A 20,331-nucleotide genomic window follows, 5' to 3' on the forward strand; every position below is an offset into this window, starting at 1 on the left:
GCCCGCGCCTGGGTGCGTCCTCCCGCCTGGCGGGGCGAGCATCGCTGCGGGCAGCTGCCGGGGCCCCCGGTGCCTCCGTTGCCCTGCCGGTACTAGTGCCTGCTGAGCTGCTACCCGGGGCGGGATGCTCGGCCTGGGGGGAGGAGGAGGAGGAGGAACCGGGGGATGCCGGATCGCCGGCTCCCGCTTCCTCCCGCCCCTCCCTGGCGGGTGTGAAGGTGTGGGTGTCCTCGCGTAGGGCAGCGTCACCTGCTTGGTGCCAGCGGGATGGGTCGTGGCGGGACCGCTCCATGGTCGGACCACCCCGGGTCAGGTCCGTGGTCACACGGAACCTCATGGCCTGCCTTCCTCCCCGCCTCCTGCTGCCCCATCTTGCTCTGCTCACTGTCTTTTGTAGCCTGCCCTCAAGCACGTTTGCCTGTTATTCCTTAAACTCTTCTTTACTTACCCACCCACCTGCAGGAATCCTACAGGCCACGGTTGGTGTGAGTGATGGTCATAGTTGTGCTGGGTGATGCTGCCAGCATCAAACTGGCTGTTGCTTATGGATGATGCACCTTAGTGGCCAGGAGCTGATGCTCCATCAGGGACAGCTTGATGGGTTTGGTTGTTTTCTTACACTTATTGCTGTAGAAATATCACACAGGGAGCTCTGTGGGGCACCGTGTGGGAAGCGGTCCTTAGCCTGGAGAACTTTGGGTTGTCTGGCTTGTTTTCTGGAAGGTCATCTTGCGTGGCAGCATCCTTAAGACATCAGCAAACGTGGTTAGTAATGGCAATAGTTGGTGTAGACTCTGCTTACGGCAGTCGGTATCGTTTGCCTTAACTGCTTCCATTGCTCATACGCTACTGAAATATTCCTGGCTTGCGCTCTGCCACAGGTAATAACGTGTGTGGATGGCAGTGAGCAGACAGCCCCCAGTCATTTCACAGGAGGAAAGAGGCAGAAGTGTGCTTTCCTGATGCTCTGCCTGCAAATTAGCCTTTCCTGGATGCAGGCAGAACAAGGGAGGGATGGAGCTGCTCCATCCCTTTGCTCTGTGCTTGGAGCCAGCAGCCCGGCCATGCCCCAGAATTAGTTTGTTCCTCAGACTGGGCAGCCGAGCCTTGGCTAGATCCTCCTTTCTGCCTCATGCGAGTGAGCAGATAAAACCCCTCTTACCCGGAATTCAGGGTTGCACGCCAGAGGTGTTTCTTTACACCTCCTAGTTGGCTGGTGTTTCAAATAACAACTTAGTCACCAAGTCATTTATTGTTTTTTGAATTTTTTCTTATTCTTGTATTGCTTCCTATATCTCTGCCTGAATTATTATCCAGATGATCCAGGCTCGTTCTGTAAACAGCTTCTTAAGCAGTTACTCATTTCCAGTGCCTGCCCTACCTCTGCCCCCGATAAATGGTGCCAGCCATACTGTTGCAGGGGATGCTGTCTGACTTCTGAAAAGACCTCACTGGCTTTTCGGCGTTTTCTTCCCGCATTTAAGTGCATTCTATTCTCTGAGTAATGCGGTACAAGGAGCCGCTCGGAGCAATTTCCCCCCTTGTTTTCTCTTTTGGTACAGTTGACTTACAATGTAGTAAAAGATTAGTAATGGAGATTATTTTGCCCTGTGCATTACTTTGAATGAATGAAATTAAGTGTTCATAACCAGCGTGAATGGTCTCATCCTGAATCTTAAAATCCTTTGCAAGAGATACTAAGTGTTGAACATTTCTACCAATGTTTCTCCAAGCTTTCTGGTGATGGTGTGATCAGATGGTGTTTGTATCACTGTTCCTTTGCTCATACCCTGCAGCAACCTCCTTCTAGTCTCTTTCATTTTGGGAGATCTTTTTCATTACCAGCTAACTATTAGTTGTAAACTGCTTTTATTTTAAAAATTTGCATTTATCATGAAGTTAAATAAACAAGACATTTTGCTAAGCCAGCATCCTTGGACAAGAGTAAACAAACCAACACCAGCTCCCTGCTTCCAGCTTGCTGCTCCACCAGCTGCTCTGCGCATGCTGGATGGGTTTATTTTATTTTTTTAATAGAAAATTTAAATAAACCGGAAGGATTCTTCTAGCCCCGTGGAGGCTCATCACTCTGAAGATTACATCCCTCGTTTGTCATGGGAGTGTGAGCAGCACCAGCATGGAGCTGGGGCTGGAGGATTTGTTATCCCACTGCATCTGGTAGGTGCATGATTTCAGGCTGCCTGGGGATGTTCAACAGCCTCTCAGAACACTAAACTTGGTATTTAAGGAATTTTTCTGGCAGGGACATGTGCTGGAGGTCAGCAGGGAGTTGTGCCTGTTGGTTGTCTTACGCCTGGGCACCAGCTGTGCTGGGTTTCTCTCTGCTCGGTGCTTTAGGTCCCCTGGGAGCAGAAAGCAGGTGGATGAGCAGAGGTGGTAGAAAGAAATGGTCCTGCTGCTGCTGCTGTCAGCAGGAGGTACCTTGCGGCACTGCAAGAACAATCCTGATCCTTCAGCAAACAACACCCACCCACCCCCCAAAAAAACCCGACCCCAAAACTCAACAACACAAAAAACCCTGCACAACTTCTCCTGGAAAGGGACAATAAGTGACTCAAGAATAAAAAACAGCTGTACAGAGAAAACTTTGGGATGGAAAAATCAGGACCTTCTGCTGGGGTAAGGGAGCGTGCTTACCAGACACAGACCACACAGCCCCTCTGCAGGGTGTCGGGTGGTTTGAGCGCTGATACTGGTGGTGAGCACCCATCTCCTGCTCCTGGGTGGCCTTAGGCTGAGGGAGGGGATGGGGCCTCCTCTGCAGGGCTCCAGCTGCTGCCCGGAGCCTGGACGGTAGCAAAGGGGGTTTGCTCAGCAGGAGGAGGTGAAACACTCACCCTTCAGGAGCAGTAGTACTTGGTCCTGGGCTGGGAAGCTCGGCAGCAGCTCAGCCAGGTTTACAGACGCAATGAAACTGCTGGAAAAACTCCAGAACTGGTTCAAAGTCATCATCATCTGCTTTAGAATATATATTAATAGGCTGGAGAAAGTCATTGCTTGAAAATGTCTACAGTGAAAACTCACTTTTGGGGAAGGAAATGTGCTAATAATTGCTTGTATTTTATAGATGCTCCATAAATGTTAATGCTAATAAAATAGCACGTGCTGCTTTTATTAGCAGGCTGTTGGTGTGCAGCAGGCTGGTTGTGCTGAGGCCCTGGCTGAAGAGGAAGTGACATCGCTGCAAAGGGAGATGCCCAGCCTTACAGCCAGGCTGGCAATCCAGCACTGCAGTAAGAAACTCTCAGAGTAAAGAAGCAAGATGATAAGCTAGACCTCTCTGTGCAAGCACTAGAGTTTGAAAGGAGAACCGAAAGCAGAAAAGATGAAAATAATCACAGCTTTAAATTCCAGAGGCAGCATGGGGTGATGATGCTGTTTCACTTCTGCTTTGCCCAGTTCCCACAACAGATGCTTGCAAGGGTGATAAAAATCAGAAAGAATATACTGTGGGTCACGCTGATTGTATTATGTGTCCATCTGTCTTGGTGACCACCTCCAGCTGGCTCAGTCTCCTCAGTTTTTTAGGTATTGCAAAACCACGTCTCGCTTTATAGGCAATTATCAGGGATTATCTCTGCTGGGTTTTACTGCATGTGAGATTTTTAAGATGTGTTTATAAGTGAGGAGGGTGTTTGCCCTGATATTTCATTTCTGTGTGTGACAGGCTATCAGGATCATTCGTGCTGTCCTGGAGAAGTACGGGACCTACGAGAGCTTCGAAGTTGCCACGGGTGGGAGGCTGCTGAGCAAGTGCCAGATCTGGTCCGTGATCCGAAAGTACATGCAGAAGGAAGGCTGCCTGGGAGAGGTAATCTGTGTCCCTGCATTATCACTTGTTAGAAGTGATATAGCTGCAAAATACGTATTTTCTGATAAAAAGGACTCAGATTAAGGAGTGTTTTGGGTACAAAGAAGAAACTTTTCTACTCTGATCTGTGGAGTCCTTTCATCTCTAGCTTGGCTGTGTTTGCTGTACCCAGCATTAGGATGTGGGTGCTGGTTCCCCAACCAGTTTTCATGATCTTTTCTTTCCCTTTTATGCTTGAGAGAGAGAGAGGAGCTGCTGCTTTTCTGCATGGCTGTGCCTTTTGCTGCATGCATGAGGCATCAGTTACCGTTGGGAAGTCATCCCTTGCTGTTAGCAGTGGTATGGCAGACATCTCCGGCAGCTGCCTTCATTCACATATCCAAAAGCAAAACTGGGAGATTTCCTGCTGTCCTGTGGGATGTGCCAGGTTACAGCGCTTTGAAACCACAAGCTCAGGTTTTAAGGCTTGGAAATATGTGGTTAAGACTGAACAGTAGCCATGCAGGATGGAGGCAGGAGCAAGTTCATCATCTCTTAATCTGGTTTGTCTGTGCCCCCAGCAGCATCCAGTGTAGGATGTCCTGCAGCTTCGGTTAAGGGGCTTTCTTTCCTCTTCTGCCAGCAAGGTGTGGGCAAAACACTTCCACCATCCTGCGTTCAAGTGCTGAGAAACAATTAAGCCAGGCCCAGAAATCTTTTTTTCTCAGAGGACTGCCTTTGTTGACTGCAGGGCAGAAGGCCATGCAGTGCTGGCTGGTGTGAGGGGCTTCCTCACTGCTGCCTCTTGGCCAGACTGTCTCTCCTAGCTCTGATTTTTGACCTCTGTCTACAAACAGGGTTATTCACGAGCATTTCCCTGAAGCATCAACTTGCTCGGTGGTATTCAGCACGTTTCCTGCCTGCAAAAGCAGGACTGAGCAGTTCCCTGTGGTGTCACCTGGCCAGGGGATGTTCCTCCTCCAGTCCCCTTGGTTTGCCCTGATCCCTCCTGGATGTGTCCTGGCACCTTGGTCCTCCTAAGCCTTTTCTTGGGATGGAAAAGGTCTCTGCAGATCTCTTATATTCCTGTTCAGCTGCCTTTTAGTACCCAGAACCATGCCCAATACCCAGGCTAGCAGCTGGCCAGTCTTACTTACAGACCTATGCTTATGGCTTGCTAGTTGTGGTCTATCTCTTGATTTTTATTAACTGATTGAATTCACCTATTTTGCTCTTCTCCATTAATCTAGCCTGAAACAAGCTCTGGCTGGGCGGAAAGCCATCTTTTTTCTTACATATTGGTGTACAACTGGCTTCCTTCCAGCCCTGTGTAATTTTCCCTTTGCTCAAGGGAACACAGGGTTCAGTAGTTATGTTTGCACATTGGCGTGCGAGATATGCGGCCCTTTTATCTGAAACTTTTGATAAGTGCTTTTAAAACCATTAAAGCATTAGTTTGTTAATTCCCACCCATTACAAATTTTGCTGAATTTCTCTGGGGCAGGGAGGAGGGAAGGGTTACATTTGCTCTCGATACAGTGATGCTGGCAGAGCTCACTCCCTGTACAGGGCAAAAACTTGGCTGAAACTTCTGTGTCGCTGGTAACTTAACACCCTGTTGGGGAACCCGGCTGTTTCAGACGTGTATCTCCCTCTGTCATTCTGTAATTCCTGACTTCCACCTGCTGTGCCCCGTCTGTGCTGCCATGCCATTTGCTTCTGTGATACATACTAATTGTGATGGCTTTCTTCTTCAAAGAAAAAAAACCCAACAAAAACCAAAACAAAACCAAAAGACTCTACTGCAGGGGGTTGCATTAGCCCAGAGACCAACCAGCTGATGTGTCAGCTGCCTGCGCTGCCTGCAGGCAGTCCTGGCACAGTCTGGCCAGGCTGGTGGCAGTGGCTGCAGAAAGCTGCCCTTTGTCCCCAGAGCCGATCGGCGAAGGCAGGATCCCTCTTTCCGGCACTGCAGGCAGCATGCTTGTGGGTAAGTATTTGCACTGTAATTAACTTTCTGTCTTCAAAAGCTTCTTTGTTGGGGTCTGAGCTGCAGATCCTGAAGCAATTCTGCTTTTCTTCTGGCTCAGGGCCGAAGGTAACACTGCTGGAGCTCGGATGTCTCCACATGGATTTCGGTGAGCTCCCAGCTTGCAGCAGAGAAACGCCTGGCCCTGTTGGTAAGTGCTGCATCCCCTGGGGTTGTGAAATGCTGTTAGCCTAAATAGCACTAGCTAGCATCTCCTGGGATCCCACCGGTCATGCCCCTCCACCTCTGAGCTGCTTAGTGCTGGTGCTTTCTTGGCATGTGAGGTCCTGAGCAGTGCTGGGATGCTGGGGAGAGGCAGGAGCCCATGCCCTGGTGCCATGGGGGCCATCAGCAGCTTTCCCTTGGTTCTTGGGGTCAAGCTTTCTCCATTACATCCACAAAAGCTGAGCAGAAGCTTCACAGACCACGAGGATGCGCTGGGGATCCTGCTCGGAACAAGAGAGGTCGCAGACCTGGAGAGCTGGCGTTGCTCCAGGAATAAGGCTTGGGCTGAGGTCGCAGCCCCTGTTGTAACAGCATCTGCAAAGCTGGAGAGTCCCAGAATAAGGCAAGTGGTGCTGCTCAGCAGGTGGATGGGCTGCTGCAGCTGGAGAAGGGCTGTGGGCAGCTTAGCGGGAGTGTGTGACGCTGCAGTCTCTAGTGATGCTGCGGGTCCCTTCCCATCACTCCTAGACGGCTGGCTTGGCACAAGGCCCTTCTTGGCACCTCTGTTTAATATGACAAAACAACACTGTATCACCACATTATCAAATAAGGGGGGGGAAAAAATCAAATAACCCAGGCCAATTCCTCTAAGAAGTCATCAGAGTGACATCTGAAGAATGACATCATGGGGTTGTGCCCGTCATCTTCTCACCATGGTGGCCCCTGGGTGCATTCATATCTTTGGCTCTCCTGGGGGGACTGCAACCTGCGGCTGTACCCGTGGCTGCAGGAGCTCTCAGCCTCTCCAAGCAGTGTCTAATCCTCTTTCCCAGCGCCTGGATCAGTCCCTTTCCATCCCTCATTCCCTTGCCCAGCTCTGTCCCAGGATCCTTAGAACAGGGATAGGGAATTTCTTTCCAGAACACAGCAGCCCTGTGTCTTCCTGAGTCAGGGGATGTTTCTGCCTGCAAAATCCCTGCCATTAATTTGCTTATTTGATCATGAACTGTCGCAAACCTCATGCAGTGAGTTGCACTGTTCGTTGATTCTTCCTCATCCTGAATCTGCTTCCTAATCACTTCGCTTGATGCTTGCTGACCTCTTGTACAGGGAAAGATAGTTTGCATTCCATGTAATTGAGTGTTGCTGTTTCTGTTTTGCCTTTACCTTTTCCTCACCATTAGAGAGAAAAAAGAAAAACAGCAATTTTTCCTCTGACTTCAATTCTTCCTCTAAAAGCTTTCAATGTTTTTGTGTGGAGTTTTCCTTGATTACTGAAAACACACACCACTTGCTTCAGCTACACCCTTCCCTCTGTGCTCAGCCTCCGGCAGTGTCCCAGATTATTGCAAGCTGAATTCTGTGCTGTTGGCTCTTTCTCCAGATGCAATATTCCAGGGAATGCTTCAGTCTTCATTTCAGCTCTTGCTGCCTTGCCTAAAAAGGGCTCATGCAAAACCTGGTTTCAGTGCTGAGCATCACATCCTCAGCATCCATGGATGCCTCTTATTTCCAGCCGTTTGCTGCGTTTCTCTTGGCTCACTTTGTGCATGGTGATATCAGATTGGGAAAGAAAAAGGAAGAAAATTTATTTTGGACTATTCAGCCTACGTCCTGTTCAGGCACAATACTGAAGGTTGAGGGACAGCACTTGCCTTTGCAGAACTCAGCTAGGCTCATCTGGTGCTGACGTTGAGTTGTGTGAGCAGATCATTGATGCTGTGGCTTCAGCACTGGAACCCTGTGCCATCACAAGATAGGAATGCCCAGCCTGGTGACCGTTGACAGCATAAAGTAGTCGTGTCGCGTCCCGTCTCCCCCCATGTCATGTGTCCCCCCCCAATAATATAAAAATCAGCTCTTCTAAAGCCAGAGAACTCTGTTGCAAATGTTGCTTAATACTTATTAATGAGGGGAGTATCTCTACTTTAGACAAGCACAGTCCTGGCAGGGTGCTTGGGTGCTGGCCTGGGTAACACAGGGAAGATGCAGTGTAGGATGCGAGAAAATGGCATTCCAGTACAACAGAGGTAAAAGCCATGGACAAGTGATGGACAGATATTAGGGTTATAATAAAAGAAGTGGGAATTAAGGTGCCAGTGCAGATGGGAAGGGAGAGCTGGAGGTCACCAGAACAGCAGAGATGAGTTGTGTGGATCATTTATCCTTGTAACACTCAGTATATTTAAACTCCTGGGTTTATGCAATATTTCACTTGTGTGGGTGCTCTGACTGTTTTCTGGCTTTTGAAATTGCATGAGGGAAACTTGAACTGTTGGGGGGCTGCCAAGTGAACACCAGCCTCCCAAAACCCACCAGCGGGGCTGACCCCACCACAGCAGGTCCTGCTGGTACTGGGCACCTGGAGCTGCTGAATCCCTGTCGCCAGGGGATGGTGCCTGGAAGAATCCAGCAAAAAGTGGCCAAGAATGAGCAACTGGAAAATGGAAAAAAGCAGAGAGGAGGAGCTCTGGGGGGGTGGTATTTATTTTTAATAGGTTGGGGGAAAGCAGGTGTAAAAATGAGCATATATCCTAGGGAAGAGCTTAGTTTTTCTGCATCTAGTATCTTAAATTCCAACCTCCTTGGGGTTTATTTTTTTTCCCTGTATAGGGGCAGTGAAGCATGACAAGACAGCAAGTTGTGGACCTGGCCTTGTGGACCACTCCCAGGCAGCCAAGCATCCTGTATCCTGGTGTTTGAGCTCTGGCTGGCACACTGCATCATCTCCAGCTCTCTCTGCAAGAGCTGCAGGTTAGGCAGCAAAGACCCAGGGACCAGGGACTGTCACAGGTTCCAGGGCACCAGTTCTGTGCTGCAGCATTTCCGAGGGAGCAGGAAAAGTGCTGCAACTATGAAATGTATTCCACATCATTCTTTTGGTTTAAACTCTGTCCCCTGGCTCTCCTCTTCCCCTCCCACATCCCAGGATTTCAGCCTCTGCTAGTTGCATTTGGGATTGCTATGTCAGATGTCCAGGCTTTATTCCCATCACACAGAGCTGACCTAAGAGATGAGAACTGCTTAAAATCATACCAAAATGTGGCTCATTCGTGCCTCCTTATTCCTGCTTGCGGTGAAGCTGTAACCTTCCCTGCCTGTAGTCACTCCAGTCAGGGCTGTTGGCAGAAGCTGGTGCTGCTGTCAAAAATCTCCCTGCCAGGAGCTCCCTGTGGGAGCTCATGTGGCCAAGGATGATGATCTTCCTGGAAACAAACTTAGAGCATAAAATCAATTTTAGTCCGGATCAGTTCCCTGCCTCAGTTTGTCCCAGCTGATCAAGGTTTTGTGGCTGGACGTGGTAGAGGGCAGCCGAAACTGCAACCCTTACTTATTTTGACTTGCTTACTGGAGCAGAAATAAGGCTCAAGGATGCACAGACTGGTATATTTTAATCCAGGTAAGCAATTGCACCATAAGTATTTTATGCTGTCTGTTTGTCCACTGGTAGACTGCTCTGTTATGTTGCACTTCTGGCTTTCATGAGTAACTTTGCACAATAATAAATCTGAGTTAAAGCAAACCCATTCAGACTCCTCTCCTTTTTTTAAAATAAGAGAGTTGTCATGTAGTAACATGTGTGCACATTTTCATCCTGAAAAGTGTCAGCTGTGAAATAATAGATTTTTTTTTAGAGTTAGTATGGATGTGGCAGAATGGTTTTGAGATTAAATTGGTACATGCCCGAAGGTCCTGAGCATTGTCACGGCTGAAACTCGGATGCAAGAATTCCTGGGGCTCTCTCCTCTGGTGATGCTGCAGCTTCGAGTTGCTGCAGGTCTGGATGGTCAGAAAATGATGCTTGGATGGCACGTTAACTCATGTTAATGTAGAGCAGCTGTCTTGGAACTAGTGCTTGCAATATCCAGATTTCCCAAAATAGCTGAGTTTTTTAAAGATATTCACTAGTCCTGTGCATGCTTTGCCTGTCCCTGCTGTGAACTATGGGCTGGCATGGATCCATCCTCACTGCTCGTGTCTTTGAGCCTTAAAAGGGACATCCGCACGAGTGTCCATGAAAATGGAGCCAGAGCCTTGATTCCCTCGTGGGATGTTTACTGGGGAGTCATAGAGGGTGGTTGTTCAGAGCAGGGTTGTTTTGGTGACCAAATTTACTGTGCCATCCCATCGCTAGTGGGGATGCAGGAGCGGGACCAGGCAGGTCTCTGGAGGATGCCCATCGTGTGTGGCCATAAAATTGTGAGGAGCCCATGGGAATGAGCTGGGGGTGGCGGCGGGGCGCAGTGCTGGAGCCAGAGAGATGCTGGAGGAGGCTGCCCAGGATGTGCCCACTCAGGTTTTACTGGCTGTAAAGACATTAAAGGAGTTATTTTATCCCCCAGTGGGATCATCTCTTTCCCCTTGGCACCCCCTCAGTGCTGGCAGCACCCTCCCTGCCTGCTCCCTCCCTGCCTGCTCCTGCTGTCTGTGGTTTCTTTGGGGAGCTGCAACACAAGCTGGTGATGATGCAGCAGGGCTGGACTCTGCCACTCGTGGTGTCGGTGGCTTTTTGTGGCCCTCTGCCACCATCGCAGCCTCTGCTTAGAGCCAAGAGCCCTCTGAGCATCTCTTCCCGCAGCAGTGCTGATGGCAGCTGCCTCCTTCTTCTTCCTCTGCAGGTGGTGGTGCAGCTCACCGACGACCTGCTGTCCCAGGCAGTGATGATGGTGGAGGACAGCCGGCCGACGCTGGCCATCAACCTGGCCGGAGCCCGGCAGCACTGGCTGGAGGGGATGCTGCGCCACGAGATAGGTCAGTGCGGGGGGGCTGTGGGTGACGGGCAGAGGTGGGGGAGTGCTGTGGGCTGTCACTGGGGTAACGGCCTGGGAGCTGTGGGGACCACTGGGCCAGGGGACACTCAGCAGGTCCTGACGGAGGCATCCTGGGAGGGTGCCCCTGGGCAGGTCTCAGGAGGGGCTGAGGCCCTCTCTGCATGTGGGGCAGGGGGTGTTGGGCACCCACCCAAAACAGGATAAAAGAACTTACCGTCACCAATGGGATGTAGATAACAGACACTCCTTTATTAGCGGCCAGGGGCACAGGGGAGTCGTCTCACCAGCAGTGCACACCTGACTGGTGTAACAGGCTGATTATATTGGACACAGTCATACATATTAATCAAGTTCTCATACATAAACATAATACCTGTAACTCCTTTTCATATTCCCGCCTCTTCCTGGTCACGCGCACTTGAGCCCTGAAATGAGTTGAGGGCTGCTTTTGCAACCACCATGGACTAGTGATCTTGACTCAAGGACTTTAGCTCACATTGCAATTTTAACACATTTCAAGGCCCTTTCACAATACAACTTTTTAAATACCTGGTCTCCAGGCCTATAACTCATCCTTACTAAACAGTGTAACAATGGTACCTTGTCTAGCAGAGTAACTGGTTGTGTGGTTACTTTAAACTAAACACAACATAAATCAATATTTTTGAGAGATTCCATTTAATTGATTGGTCGTAATCATTCCTTATCAAAATCTCCAAGAATCATCAACTCAAATTAATAACAAATCAGTAACAATCAGTAACATGTCTGCCCCTTGCCCTGGGCACCAGAGCAAGCAGATGTCCCACGGCAGCATCTCCAGCCAAGACTGGAGTTGGCACCCATGGGTGCTGGGTCTCAGCCCCAACCCCAGCGACTCGGGGGGGGCCAGGGGTCGAGCTTTTTGGAGGCTGTGGCCGACGGCATTTGCTCCCGTCCCCCCTCCCCAGGCACCCACTACATCCGGGGGGTGAACAACACCCGCCAGCCCTGGCACAGCTCCGAGGGCCGCAAGCAGTACAGCCTGAAGCCCGCCAACCCCACGGAGGAAGGCTTGGCCAGCCTGCACAGCGTCCTCTTCCGCAAGCAGCCCTTCCTGTGGCGGGCAGCCCTGCTCTACTACACCATCGAGCGAGCCAGCCGCCTCTCCTTCTCCGCCCTCTTCCAGGACCTGGAGCAGTATGTCCAGGACGCCGGCGTCCGGTGGGAATACTGCGTGCGGGCCAAGCGGGGCCAGACCGACACCTCGCAGCCAGGTACTGAAAAGCCTTCAGGTTTTGGAAAGGATTTTATTCTTTTTTTAAAAAAAAACCAAACAGGTGGGCAGATGTGTTTTGCTGCTGGGTGGGTTGAGCGTTACTAGCCCTGTGGCCGTGGCAGCCTTTGAGATGGTGCCTCTGTGCCACACTGCATCCCTCCCCATGCCTGGCATCACTCTCCTATGGGTTTATGTTTTGTGGGGGTTTTTTGGTGGTTTTTGTTGGTTTTCTTTTTTTTACACGCAGTCCTGGCACATCAGCGCTTGGGCTGCTCCAGGTCAGGTGGGGATGGATGGGCACCTCGCCAGGAGCCCCATAACATGACTGCAGTCCCATGGGAATGACTCGCACATTGGCAGCAGCCAAAGGAGAGGAAAAAAACTAGTATTTCTGGGGATGTCTTTAGATTCTTGCAGTGGTTTACCATTAAAAAAAAAAAACACTGAGAAGAAGGGTAAAAGCATCCTGGTGAGATGTTTGTCACCCCTGTGCCTGGGACTCTTGCTGCACCCGGCTGCCAGCTGCTGTTCCCAGCACTGCTCCCCAGCATTCAGGTCGCTCTTTCTTTGGGGCCCAGTGCTCCTGGCTGTGGCTTCAGCAGCGCCTGAGCCCTGGCATGCTCGTGTCACCCCAGTCCAGCACCATCGCTCTGGTTATCGCAGTTGGCAGACATTCGGGCGAGCAGAGGGTGGTGAGGAGCCAGGCTCCTGCTCACCGGCCTCTCCTGCTCTTCCAGGGTGTTTCAGTAAGGACCAGGTTTACCTGGATGGGATTCTCCGCATCCTGCGCCATCGGCAGACCATCGACTTCCCACTGCTGGCTGCGCTTGGAAAGGTAATGGCTGGGTGTGGGGGGTGGGTGATCCCTGAGCCTCATCCCCTCCAAAAGCTCCCCTGGTCACAGAATCACAGAATCGTCTTGGTTGGAAAAGCCCTTGAAGCTCCTCCAGTCCAACCATGAACCTCACCCTGACCGTTCCCAACTCCACCAGATCCCTCAGTGCTGGGTCAGCCCGACTCTGCAACCCCTCCAGGGATGGGGACTCCCCCCCCTGCCCTGGGCAGCCCATTCCAACGCCTGTTGTGGCAGCCCGACAGCTCTTGGCATTTCCCTGCACTTACGGGTCTCGGTGGGGCAAGGAGAGGCCGTGCTGGGTAGGATGCAGGGGAGGACGGGAGAGTCCTTGCTCCTCCGTAGGAGACCTTTGCAGAGAAGCTTAACCCTGGGCTGCTGGCCATGCTGCTGGCCCTCTGCTTCGGCCACAGCGCTCCTGCAGTGGCAAAAAAAAAGACCAAAATCACCCCCAGGCAGCTCTGCTGGTGGCTCCCCCCAGGCAGGACGAGTGTTTGGGCAGTGGAGAGGGGACCCAGGTGTGCTGCAGGGGTGCAGACACCCTCTGCCATGGTTTGGGATGGGGGGAGGGGGCTGACCCCATCTCCCTGCTTCCCATCAGGTCTCCTATGAAGACGTGAATCGGCTGAAGAAATTTGGGGTCCTGGAGAAAGCCCGAATCCCCCATTTCATGCAGGACCTGGAGCGATACATGAAGCAGCTGGACCACATCGTCACCACCAATGGCCTGAACGAGGAGGAGCTGGAGCAGCTGCTGCCTGACTGAGGGGCATCCACCCTCCCCACCCCCCCCACCCCCAACCCAGTGTCCCAAGGTTGTAACTGGTGCCATTTATTGGATATTTATTGAGGCTGGAGCCTGGAGGAGGGGGCAGAGCCTGGGCCTCCCCCCATGCCCGGGTGGCCACTGTGCATGTACCGCTGTGTAGGGTAGCGTGGCCCAGAGGGCCGGTGTGGTTAGTGTTGATGTGTTTGCCCCCCCGCACCGTCCCCTGTGTGTTCTGGGGATGGCTGTGTGGCTCCGCGTGGCTTTGGGGAGCTGGAGAAGAGGGTTCAGAGGCAGCAAGGGCAGAGCTGGGGAGATGTGCTGGTCCCCCAGAGGTGCAGGAAGCTGTGCTGGGGTAGTTGCAAGGAGGGGGGGGGGATGGCCTTGGGGTTACCAGGGGGTGCTCGCAGAGCAGGGGCACCTACTCAGGGCCTGCAGACAGGGCTGGGGGCTCTGGGCTGTGCCTGGCAGCCCTGGCAGGGAGTAAGGGCTGGCTCATACCCACCAGTCACCCTGTGCATGCATTTCCTGCTCCGACTTCCTTCCCTCATGCCCCCCACCAGCAGCAGGAAGGACCAAATACCAATCTCTACTCTCCCCCCTCCGGTAGATATTTGCCTGCAATTACCTGTTGCTCTGCACCCCAACTACAGCCACTCTGCCTGGCTCTGAGGCACAGGAGGATTTGAGGTGGGAATCAGGCTTGATGTAAGGAAAAAGCGTGTAATAAAAATGATGTAATGGAAACAACATGTGGGCAAAAGGTTGTGGATAGCAGCAAAAGCCAGGCTGGCACCCCTACGAACACTGACCCTGCATCTCACTTGCACAGGCAAAGCTCTGAGCTGGTGCGTCAGGGGCTGGAAGGGGTCACTGGAGTGTAAAACAACACACTGGGCAGGGCCAATGTTAATAAATCAAAGTAGGCAAAAGCAGAAGCTGCTCTGGGCTGTTCCTGGTCTCTTAACACATGGTCTCTGCAGCAGTTGTAGCATTCCAGCTGTGCCACCCCTGAGAGAGCCCTTTTTTTTTTAAACAAACAAACCCCACAGATTTGGTTTTAGCTGCTTGCTGCCTTTCATGCTGCTGAGCTCCCCCAAAGGTAGCACAGGCCAATTCCTTGCTCCAGAGAGCCCAGGCTCAATCTCAAAAGCTCCGAGCTTGGCCCCAAGCCCAGTTCACCCCCAGCTGCCCACGTTCCTGCTCTCACAGGGCAGCTGCAGCAGGCAGGGCAGCACAGCTTGGAAAAGGATGAGACCACTTGTCTTGGAGGATTTTTGCTTTCCTCTGGGCGTTTTTAAGAGCACCCCTCTACAAACACCCTTGTATAAACACACTGCTAACACAGTGAATTCGACTCTGCTCTTTAATGTACTGTTTCCTCCAACATTGCAATCCCTGACCTAAGATGCGATACAGCCCCTGCTTTAAAAAGGTATTTACACACATCCCAGCATCATCCCCTCCTTGTCATCCCAAGGAGCAAGGCCTCGACTGGCAGTAAGAGCTAACCAAGGGAAGTCTCTTGCAGCCTTTCTAGCAGAATGGTAGCAATGACAGAGGGTAACATAGCTACTGTGATGGTTTTGATTGCTTCCCTGATGAAATAACAGCATGGAGATGAGAAACAGCATTCATCTATCTCCCCAGCCAGGGCTAGAAGCGCTTCATCTGGCGGCGTTCTTGTCGGCGTTGCTTCTTCTCATTTGGTTCCTGACCGGCAGGTGAAGAGTCAGCTGTAAACCAGGGGCCCAGGATGTTCACCCAGAGGAGGTAGAGAGCGCGCCCCGGAGCCTGAAAAACACAACTCCAGCACTCAGGGGTCAGCTCTAGGCAGGGCTGGTCCTACTGTGGAAGTCAAAGGAGCTGCAATATCTCTACAGGCTGGGTCAGGGGCATCACAGGATGCACGGAAATCAAAGGCAGTGGCAGGCGTCCAAAATAAATGGCCTGATTTCATATGGTTGAGGAATTTGCATACGTATGCAGCACTTATGCTTCATATATGGAAATCTCAGCATTGGTTCTGAATTAGCCAGAAATATCCAACTGCCCAGACATTCTGCCTCTCCCTCCTTCAAAAAACACACTCGTATTTCTTTGGATTTAAAAAAAAAAAAAAAAAAAAAAAAGTGATCCAGATGGTCTCCAAGGAATAGTCAGAGTCTAGACTTCCCTCTGCCAGGCCAGCTAGAACATGTGAGCAAGGACTGACATGAGATGACTTTCTATGCTCCCAAGATTGCCTCATATACCTTTTTGGGATATACTCAAAGCAACTGTGGGATTTTTTTTAACTAACTGGAGATTCTTTGTCCTTCTGCAGAAGAAGTCTTAGCTGGAGGCACATGACAAATGTTTCGGGAGTAGAAAGAGTCTGATGTGTTAAGGGGAAATCAAAGCCTACAGCATTTCATCTACCAAGGGGCACAGTGTCCAGCAGTTCCCAGCCTCAGTCCGTGCTGGTGAATGACAGAGAAAACCAAACAAGCAGCAGCACAGGCTGTCACAGTCACAAAAAGCCTCTATGCACAAAGATGGCTTTGATCTGCCTCATGCTTCTTGTTGCCCTTTCACAGGACCAGAGAGAAAGGCCAAGGCCAGCCTAGTTTTTGCATGGTTGACTCAAAGGGACTTCTTTCCCTTGTACAGCCTTATTTTTAACGAGTTTTGACAGGGAGATTAAAAAATTTATCAGCAAATAGCTTTGGCCTGAAACAGGACACCATGAAATGAAATAGATAAATAATGTCCTTGGCCCTGAAGACAATGTAGAGCAACAAGAAGACAGAAGTTACATACCAAGAGCCAGAAGTACCAGACGTAGAGCGAGAAGCAGCTCAGCACTTGGACTATAGCTGTCAGCAGGATCACATCCTTGAGGTGCCTGAGGGAAGAAAAGCAAATCATTAACCTTCCATTCCAGCCCCAGCCAAACACACCAGCTCCTCTGCCATCGCAGCCCATCTGCACCACCTCTGGGGAGCGACCCTGCCTGCCCCAACGGAAGGACTGTCCCTGCAGCTATGCTTGGCCACACACTGTCATCTAGAAGAATCAGAGCAGTAAACAAAAGTCTGATGAGTTAGAGCTAGGCTCCCTCTGAAAAGGGACATTGAGAAAGCTGAGGAATGCAGAGGGGGGTGGAAATCAGCAGCAAAACCACCACCCCTGCAGCCTGCAACAGCATCCAGCACCCACTGGATTTAACACATATCATGGCATAAAGTAGCTGCTCACGGCTGGCTGTGCTAAAGGGAATCTCCCTTGTGCCATTTCACAGGCCGACAGACACACTCAGGGTCACCAAAAGGCTGGGGTACCCCAAGGACAAGCCCACAAGCTGAGCTACAGCAGCAGATGGCTCCCCCTCCCCTCCCGCTTATCTGCCTCCAGGGTCTTCTGCTCCAGCCCGAGGCAGAGCTGAGAGCAGCTGTGGAGGGGAACAAACAGCCCACAGCCTCAGCCACCACCCACCCAGGAGAGGTAAACAGGTACTGGTTTTTCAACACAAGCCACAGGGAGTGCCATGATGGGTTAGAAAAAAAGCCAACTCCTTCACTCCATGAAATCATCATCTCCTGGAGTGAAAACTACTCGAATCACATACAGGAATGGAGTCAAGAAAACAAAGGCAAAGGTAAAGAAATAGCTCTTCTCATTCTGGGCAGCACAGTGCAAAGCAAAGCAACCAAAAACAACTGGTGTAGGCTGGGAGACCATCTTCAGCACAAGACACTACAGAATCCACCACCACCAGCTCCATGACAAGACACTGAGGTTCAGAAATCTTGTGCATCACCAGCAGCCACAGAAGGGACATGGCGGAGCTCCCACCGAACCCAGCTCTCCCAGAGACCAGGAGGATCATCAGCCTTCCTCAATCCCAAAGCAACACACAGCATCTGTTTCAGTTACAGACAGCACGAGGGCAACGCTGGCAAATCCACACTGTTCCAGAAGCGGCTCCAAAAGAGCAAACGGATTAATCAACTGCAGGACGCTCAGCCAAGAGGCAGGAAAATATCCCCTGCATTCTGAAAGTAAATGAGCCCCGATCCCCGGAGGGGTAATTTAGAGCACATCACTTGACAAAAAGACACAGTCAGAGGGAGGAGCACCCAGTGTTCGTTAACACTTCATCTTCACATACCACCGGGGTTAAACTAATGCCTTTCACTCTCATGGCTGAGGGCTCTGCACAGGCTCAGGTATAAACGTACAGAGTAAGGATGGGAACTTCAGCTGTGCAGGTTTTGTTTTTACAGCTCTGCCTCCTCGGTGTTTTGCACAGCTGGTACTTCAGACAAGCATCAATTAATTTTAATGTGTCATAAAACTCACCCCAACAGGGTGCTGCTCAGTCAGAAAAGCCTGAGAGCCCTGGTACCAAGGGAAAGATAATGTCTGCAACTAGGACTGCAGCAGTGCTACAACTGTGCCTGACACCTTTCCACAGCAGGTAACGGGATCTCCGAGCTAACACCCGTCAGTCATTTCCCCTGACTGTGCCATCACACACATGCACAGGGCAGTTATTGGGGCACTCATGCTGCTTCAGTGCCTCACATATCTCCCAGGAGCATCTCTCACAACCAGGAGGATACCCCAGACAACGTCAAACTTCTGTATTTTCCTTACTCAACTGTCCCATGTTGTGTTTCACAAAAAAAGGTATTCAAAATACTCTACACTTCTACCCAGGAGACCCAAAGCAGTGTAAAACAAGAGAAAAAAACTCAGCTGACCAGCAGGAAAGAGAAGTCACTACAGAATGAACAAGGTGTAAAGCACCAGGCTCCCAAATCATGCTAGATATAATTTCCTCTCTTCCCAGACACCTCGCCCCTCAGCTGAGTCTTTTGCACCGCACACCTGACTCACTCTGGCTACAGGTAGAAAATTTACTACTCCACTAACAAACACACAAGATGAGAGCTCATCCTGTGCATTCTGTGCCACACAAGTTGGTCTGCCTGCTGGTAACATCCCCCAGCACCTGCTGGCTGCAGAAATGAAACTTGTTAAGAAGAATAAAAACATATAAATCAATAAACAGCCCTTCTAGCACATGAACAGCTAACATGATGCAGAGGGCTCTGCCAGAAACAAGACCCTGCTGTGTTTTAAAAGCCTGGTGGCCAGTGAAAGATTAAATTGTTGGCCAAGGGCAGCAGGGGGAAGGGGCCAAGTACCCAGGTACCTCACTGAGCACATACTGAAGAGCCCCAGCAAAAGCTGGACCAGCAGATGGAGGCTGAGGGTAAGGAGGACAGAGAACAAAGCCCAACATGTCAACAACTGCCCAGAAGTCTTCTGTAACTAGTTTGAGGCTCGCTGTTAGAAAACACACCTAGAAGATATTTCTGCTGCTTCAGTACTGTCATCTCCATATTTTACATATCAGCGCTTTGCAGGAATTAGTGTTGTGTGTTCCTTGACTGAGGAAAAGTTACAGCATCACCAAGAACACTGGACAGACCAACACTTCGTGCTGTCTGCAGACATACACGAGGAATGCACAAGCACAAGAGGCAGAACAAGCTATGGAGGTGAGAGGAGCTGGCTAAGACAGGTTTTTCAGTGTGTAGAACAGTTCAAGACACAACCAGCTTGCAGCTGGGACAGGGTAACTGGCAGTGTGTGCCCTTCTGCTCTGTCAAGCACTATGTGCAGCTCTGGTTTAAAAAGAAAACACATATCTCTGTGTGTTGTAGAAGTGTGCACAGTGTCAGTGCTGTTTCTTCAATGAAAGACAGCTGTAAGCTGCTCCAGCTGAACCATCTGGGATCTTGTGCACCTCAGCCCTAAGGACAGCAACCGTTCCAGGCTGACATACCCACACAATGGCTCACGACTAGTGCACACCAGGCCAAGGACTCAGATAACAAGGACAGTTTGGTACATTCTCAGAAAAAATGGCTACAGGCTTCCAGCTCCCCTGATGCCTGCACCACTGGGCAAGCTGAGGTGGGAGCGGAGGCCTGGCCTTCTTCAAGGGTTCTCCTAGCTCTGCGTGCACGCTCAGGCAGCAGGTCCTGCTCACCTGGACTCGTGCAGGTGTGGACACTCACTCTGCCATCCCCTGCTCCATATTCAGGTCAATTCCCCCGTCAGCAAGGCTGCCATCGTCTGTGAAAGACGGCTTTGCCATGGAGTTCATGGACCGGTAGCTGGTGCCATAGACCACCGAGCTGAAGATGAACGCTACCTGCAACAAGGAAAGAGCTGTCATGGGGAAAAGCCACGACCCCCGGGGCAGAGGGGCAGGGGCCTGCCATTCTTGCACTGTCACAGTAACCAGGGAAGGACTCGACTTTCCGCCCGGACAGGCCCAGGCGCCCTTGGCCGGGGCAGACGGTGCCCTGCTGGCAGCGGGCCGGGCACTCACCCACGTCCAGGCGGAGGCAGCGGGGTAGAAGATCACCAGGTTCACCACGGCGTAGACGGCCTGCGGAGAGAGCACGGCACGGCTTGTCTGCCCGGCCCGGCCTTGCCCCGCGCCCCACCGGGGCCCTCCCCGCCCGCACTCACGGAGGCCCCCAGGATGATGCGGAGGTAGAAGCGCAGCGTCTCCCGGTTCTCCTCGAAGATCTGCTTCTTCCCCTTAGTGCCCGCCTTACCCTTGGGCTGCGGAGCCAAGAGAGCCGGTCAGTGGCTCGGCCGGCCCCAGGCCC

At 51.4% G+C, this 20,331-nt stretch overlaps 2 protein-coding genes across 3 annotated transcripts; one reads left to right on the forward strand and one right to left on the reverse strand.

Annotated features, from left to right (window-relative positions):
* The first annotated feature begins 3,665 nt into the window (after positions 1 to 3,665).
* Positions 3,666 to 14,236, forward strand: LOC113484239 (uncharacterized protein KIAA0895-like). Of its 2 annotated transcripts, none has more exons than XM_026856495.1 (5): positions 3,666 to 3,832; positions 10,625 to 10,757; positions 11,728 to 12,033; positions 12,773 to 12,870; positions 13,490 to 14,236. In XM_026856495.1, exons 1-5 carry the CDS (start codon positions 3,806 to 3,808, stop codon positions 13,652 to 13,654), a joined length of 729 nt encoding a protein of 242 aa, XP_026712296.1. In that variant the 5' UTR covers positions 3,666 to 3,805; the 3' UTR covers positions 13,655 to 14,236. The 2 variants fall into 2 exon arrangements, with proteins under 2 accessions (XP_026712296.1, XP_026712297.1); XM_026856496.1 differs by lacking the exon at positions 3,666 to 3,832 and adding an exon at positions 9,775 to 9,792.
* A 765-nt stretch (positions 14,237 to 15,001) lies between these two features.
* On the reverse strand, positions 15,002 to 20,318 carry TMEM208 (transmembrane protein 208). The gene is made up of 5 exons (XM_026856497.1): positions 20,189 to 20,318; positions 20,046 to 20,105; positions 19,729 to 19,865; positions 16,457 to 16,541; positions 15,002 to 15,448 (listed from the first exon to the last, which is right to left on the reverse strand). Exons 3-5 carry the CDS (start codon positions 19,815 to 19,817, stop codon positions 15,311 to 15,313), a joined length of 312 nt encoding a protein of 103 aa, XP_026712298.1. The 5' UTR covers positions 19,818 to 19,865; positions 20,046 to 20,105; positions 20,189 to 20,318; the 3' UTR covers positions 15,002 to 15,310.
* Positions 20,319 to 20,331: the final 13 nt, after the last annotated feature.

Source organism: Athene cunicularia (genome assembly GCF_003259725.1).
Source record: "Athene cunicularia isolate RWA chromosome 11 unlocalized genomic scaffold, athCun1 chr11_part1, whole genome shotgun sequence".
NCBI classification, from domain to species: Eukaryota; Metazoa; Chordata; class Aves; order Strigiformes; family Strigidae; genus Athene; species Athene cunicularia.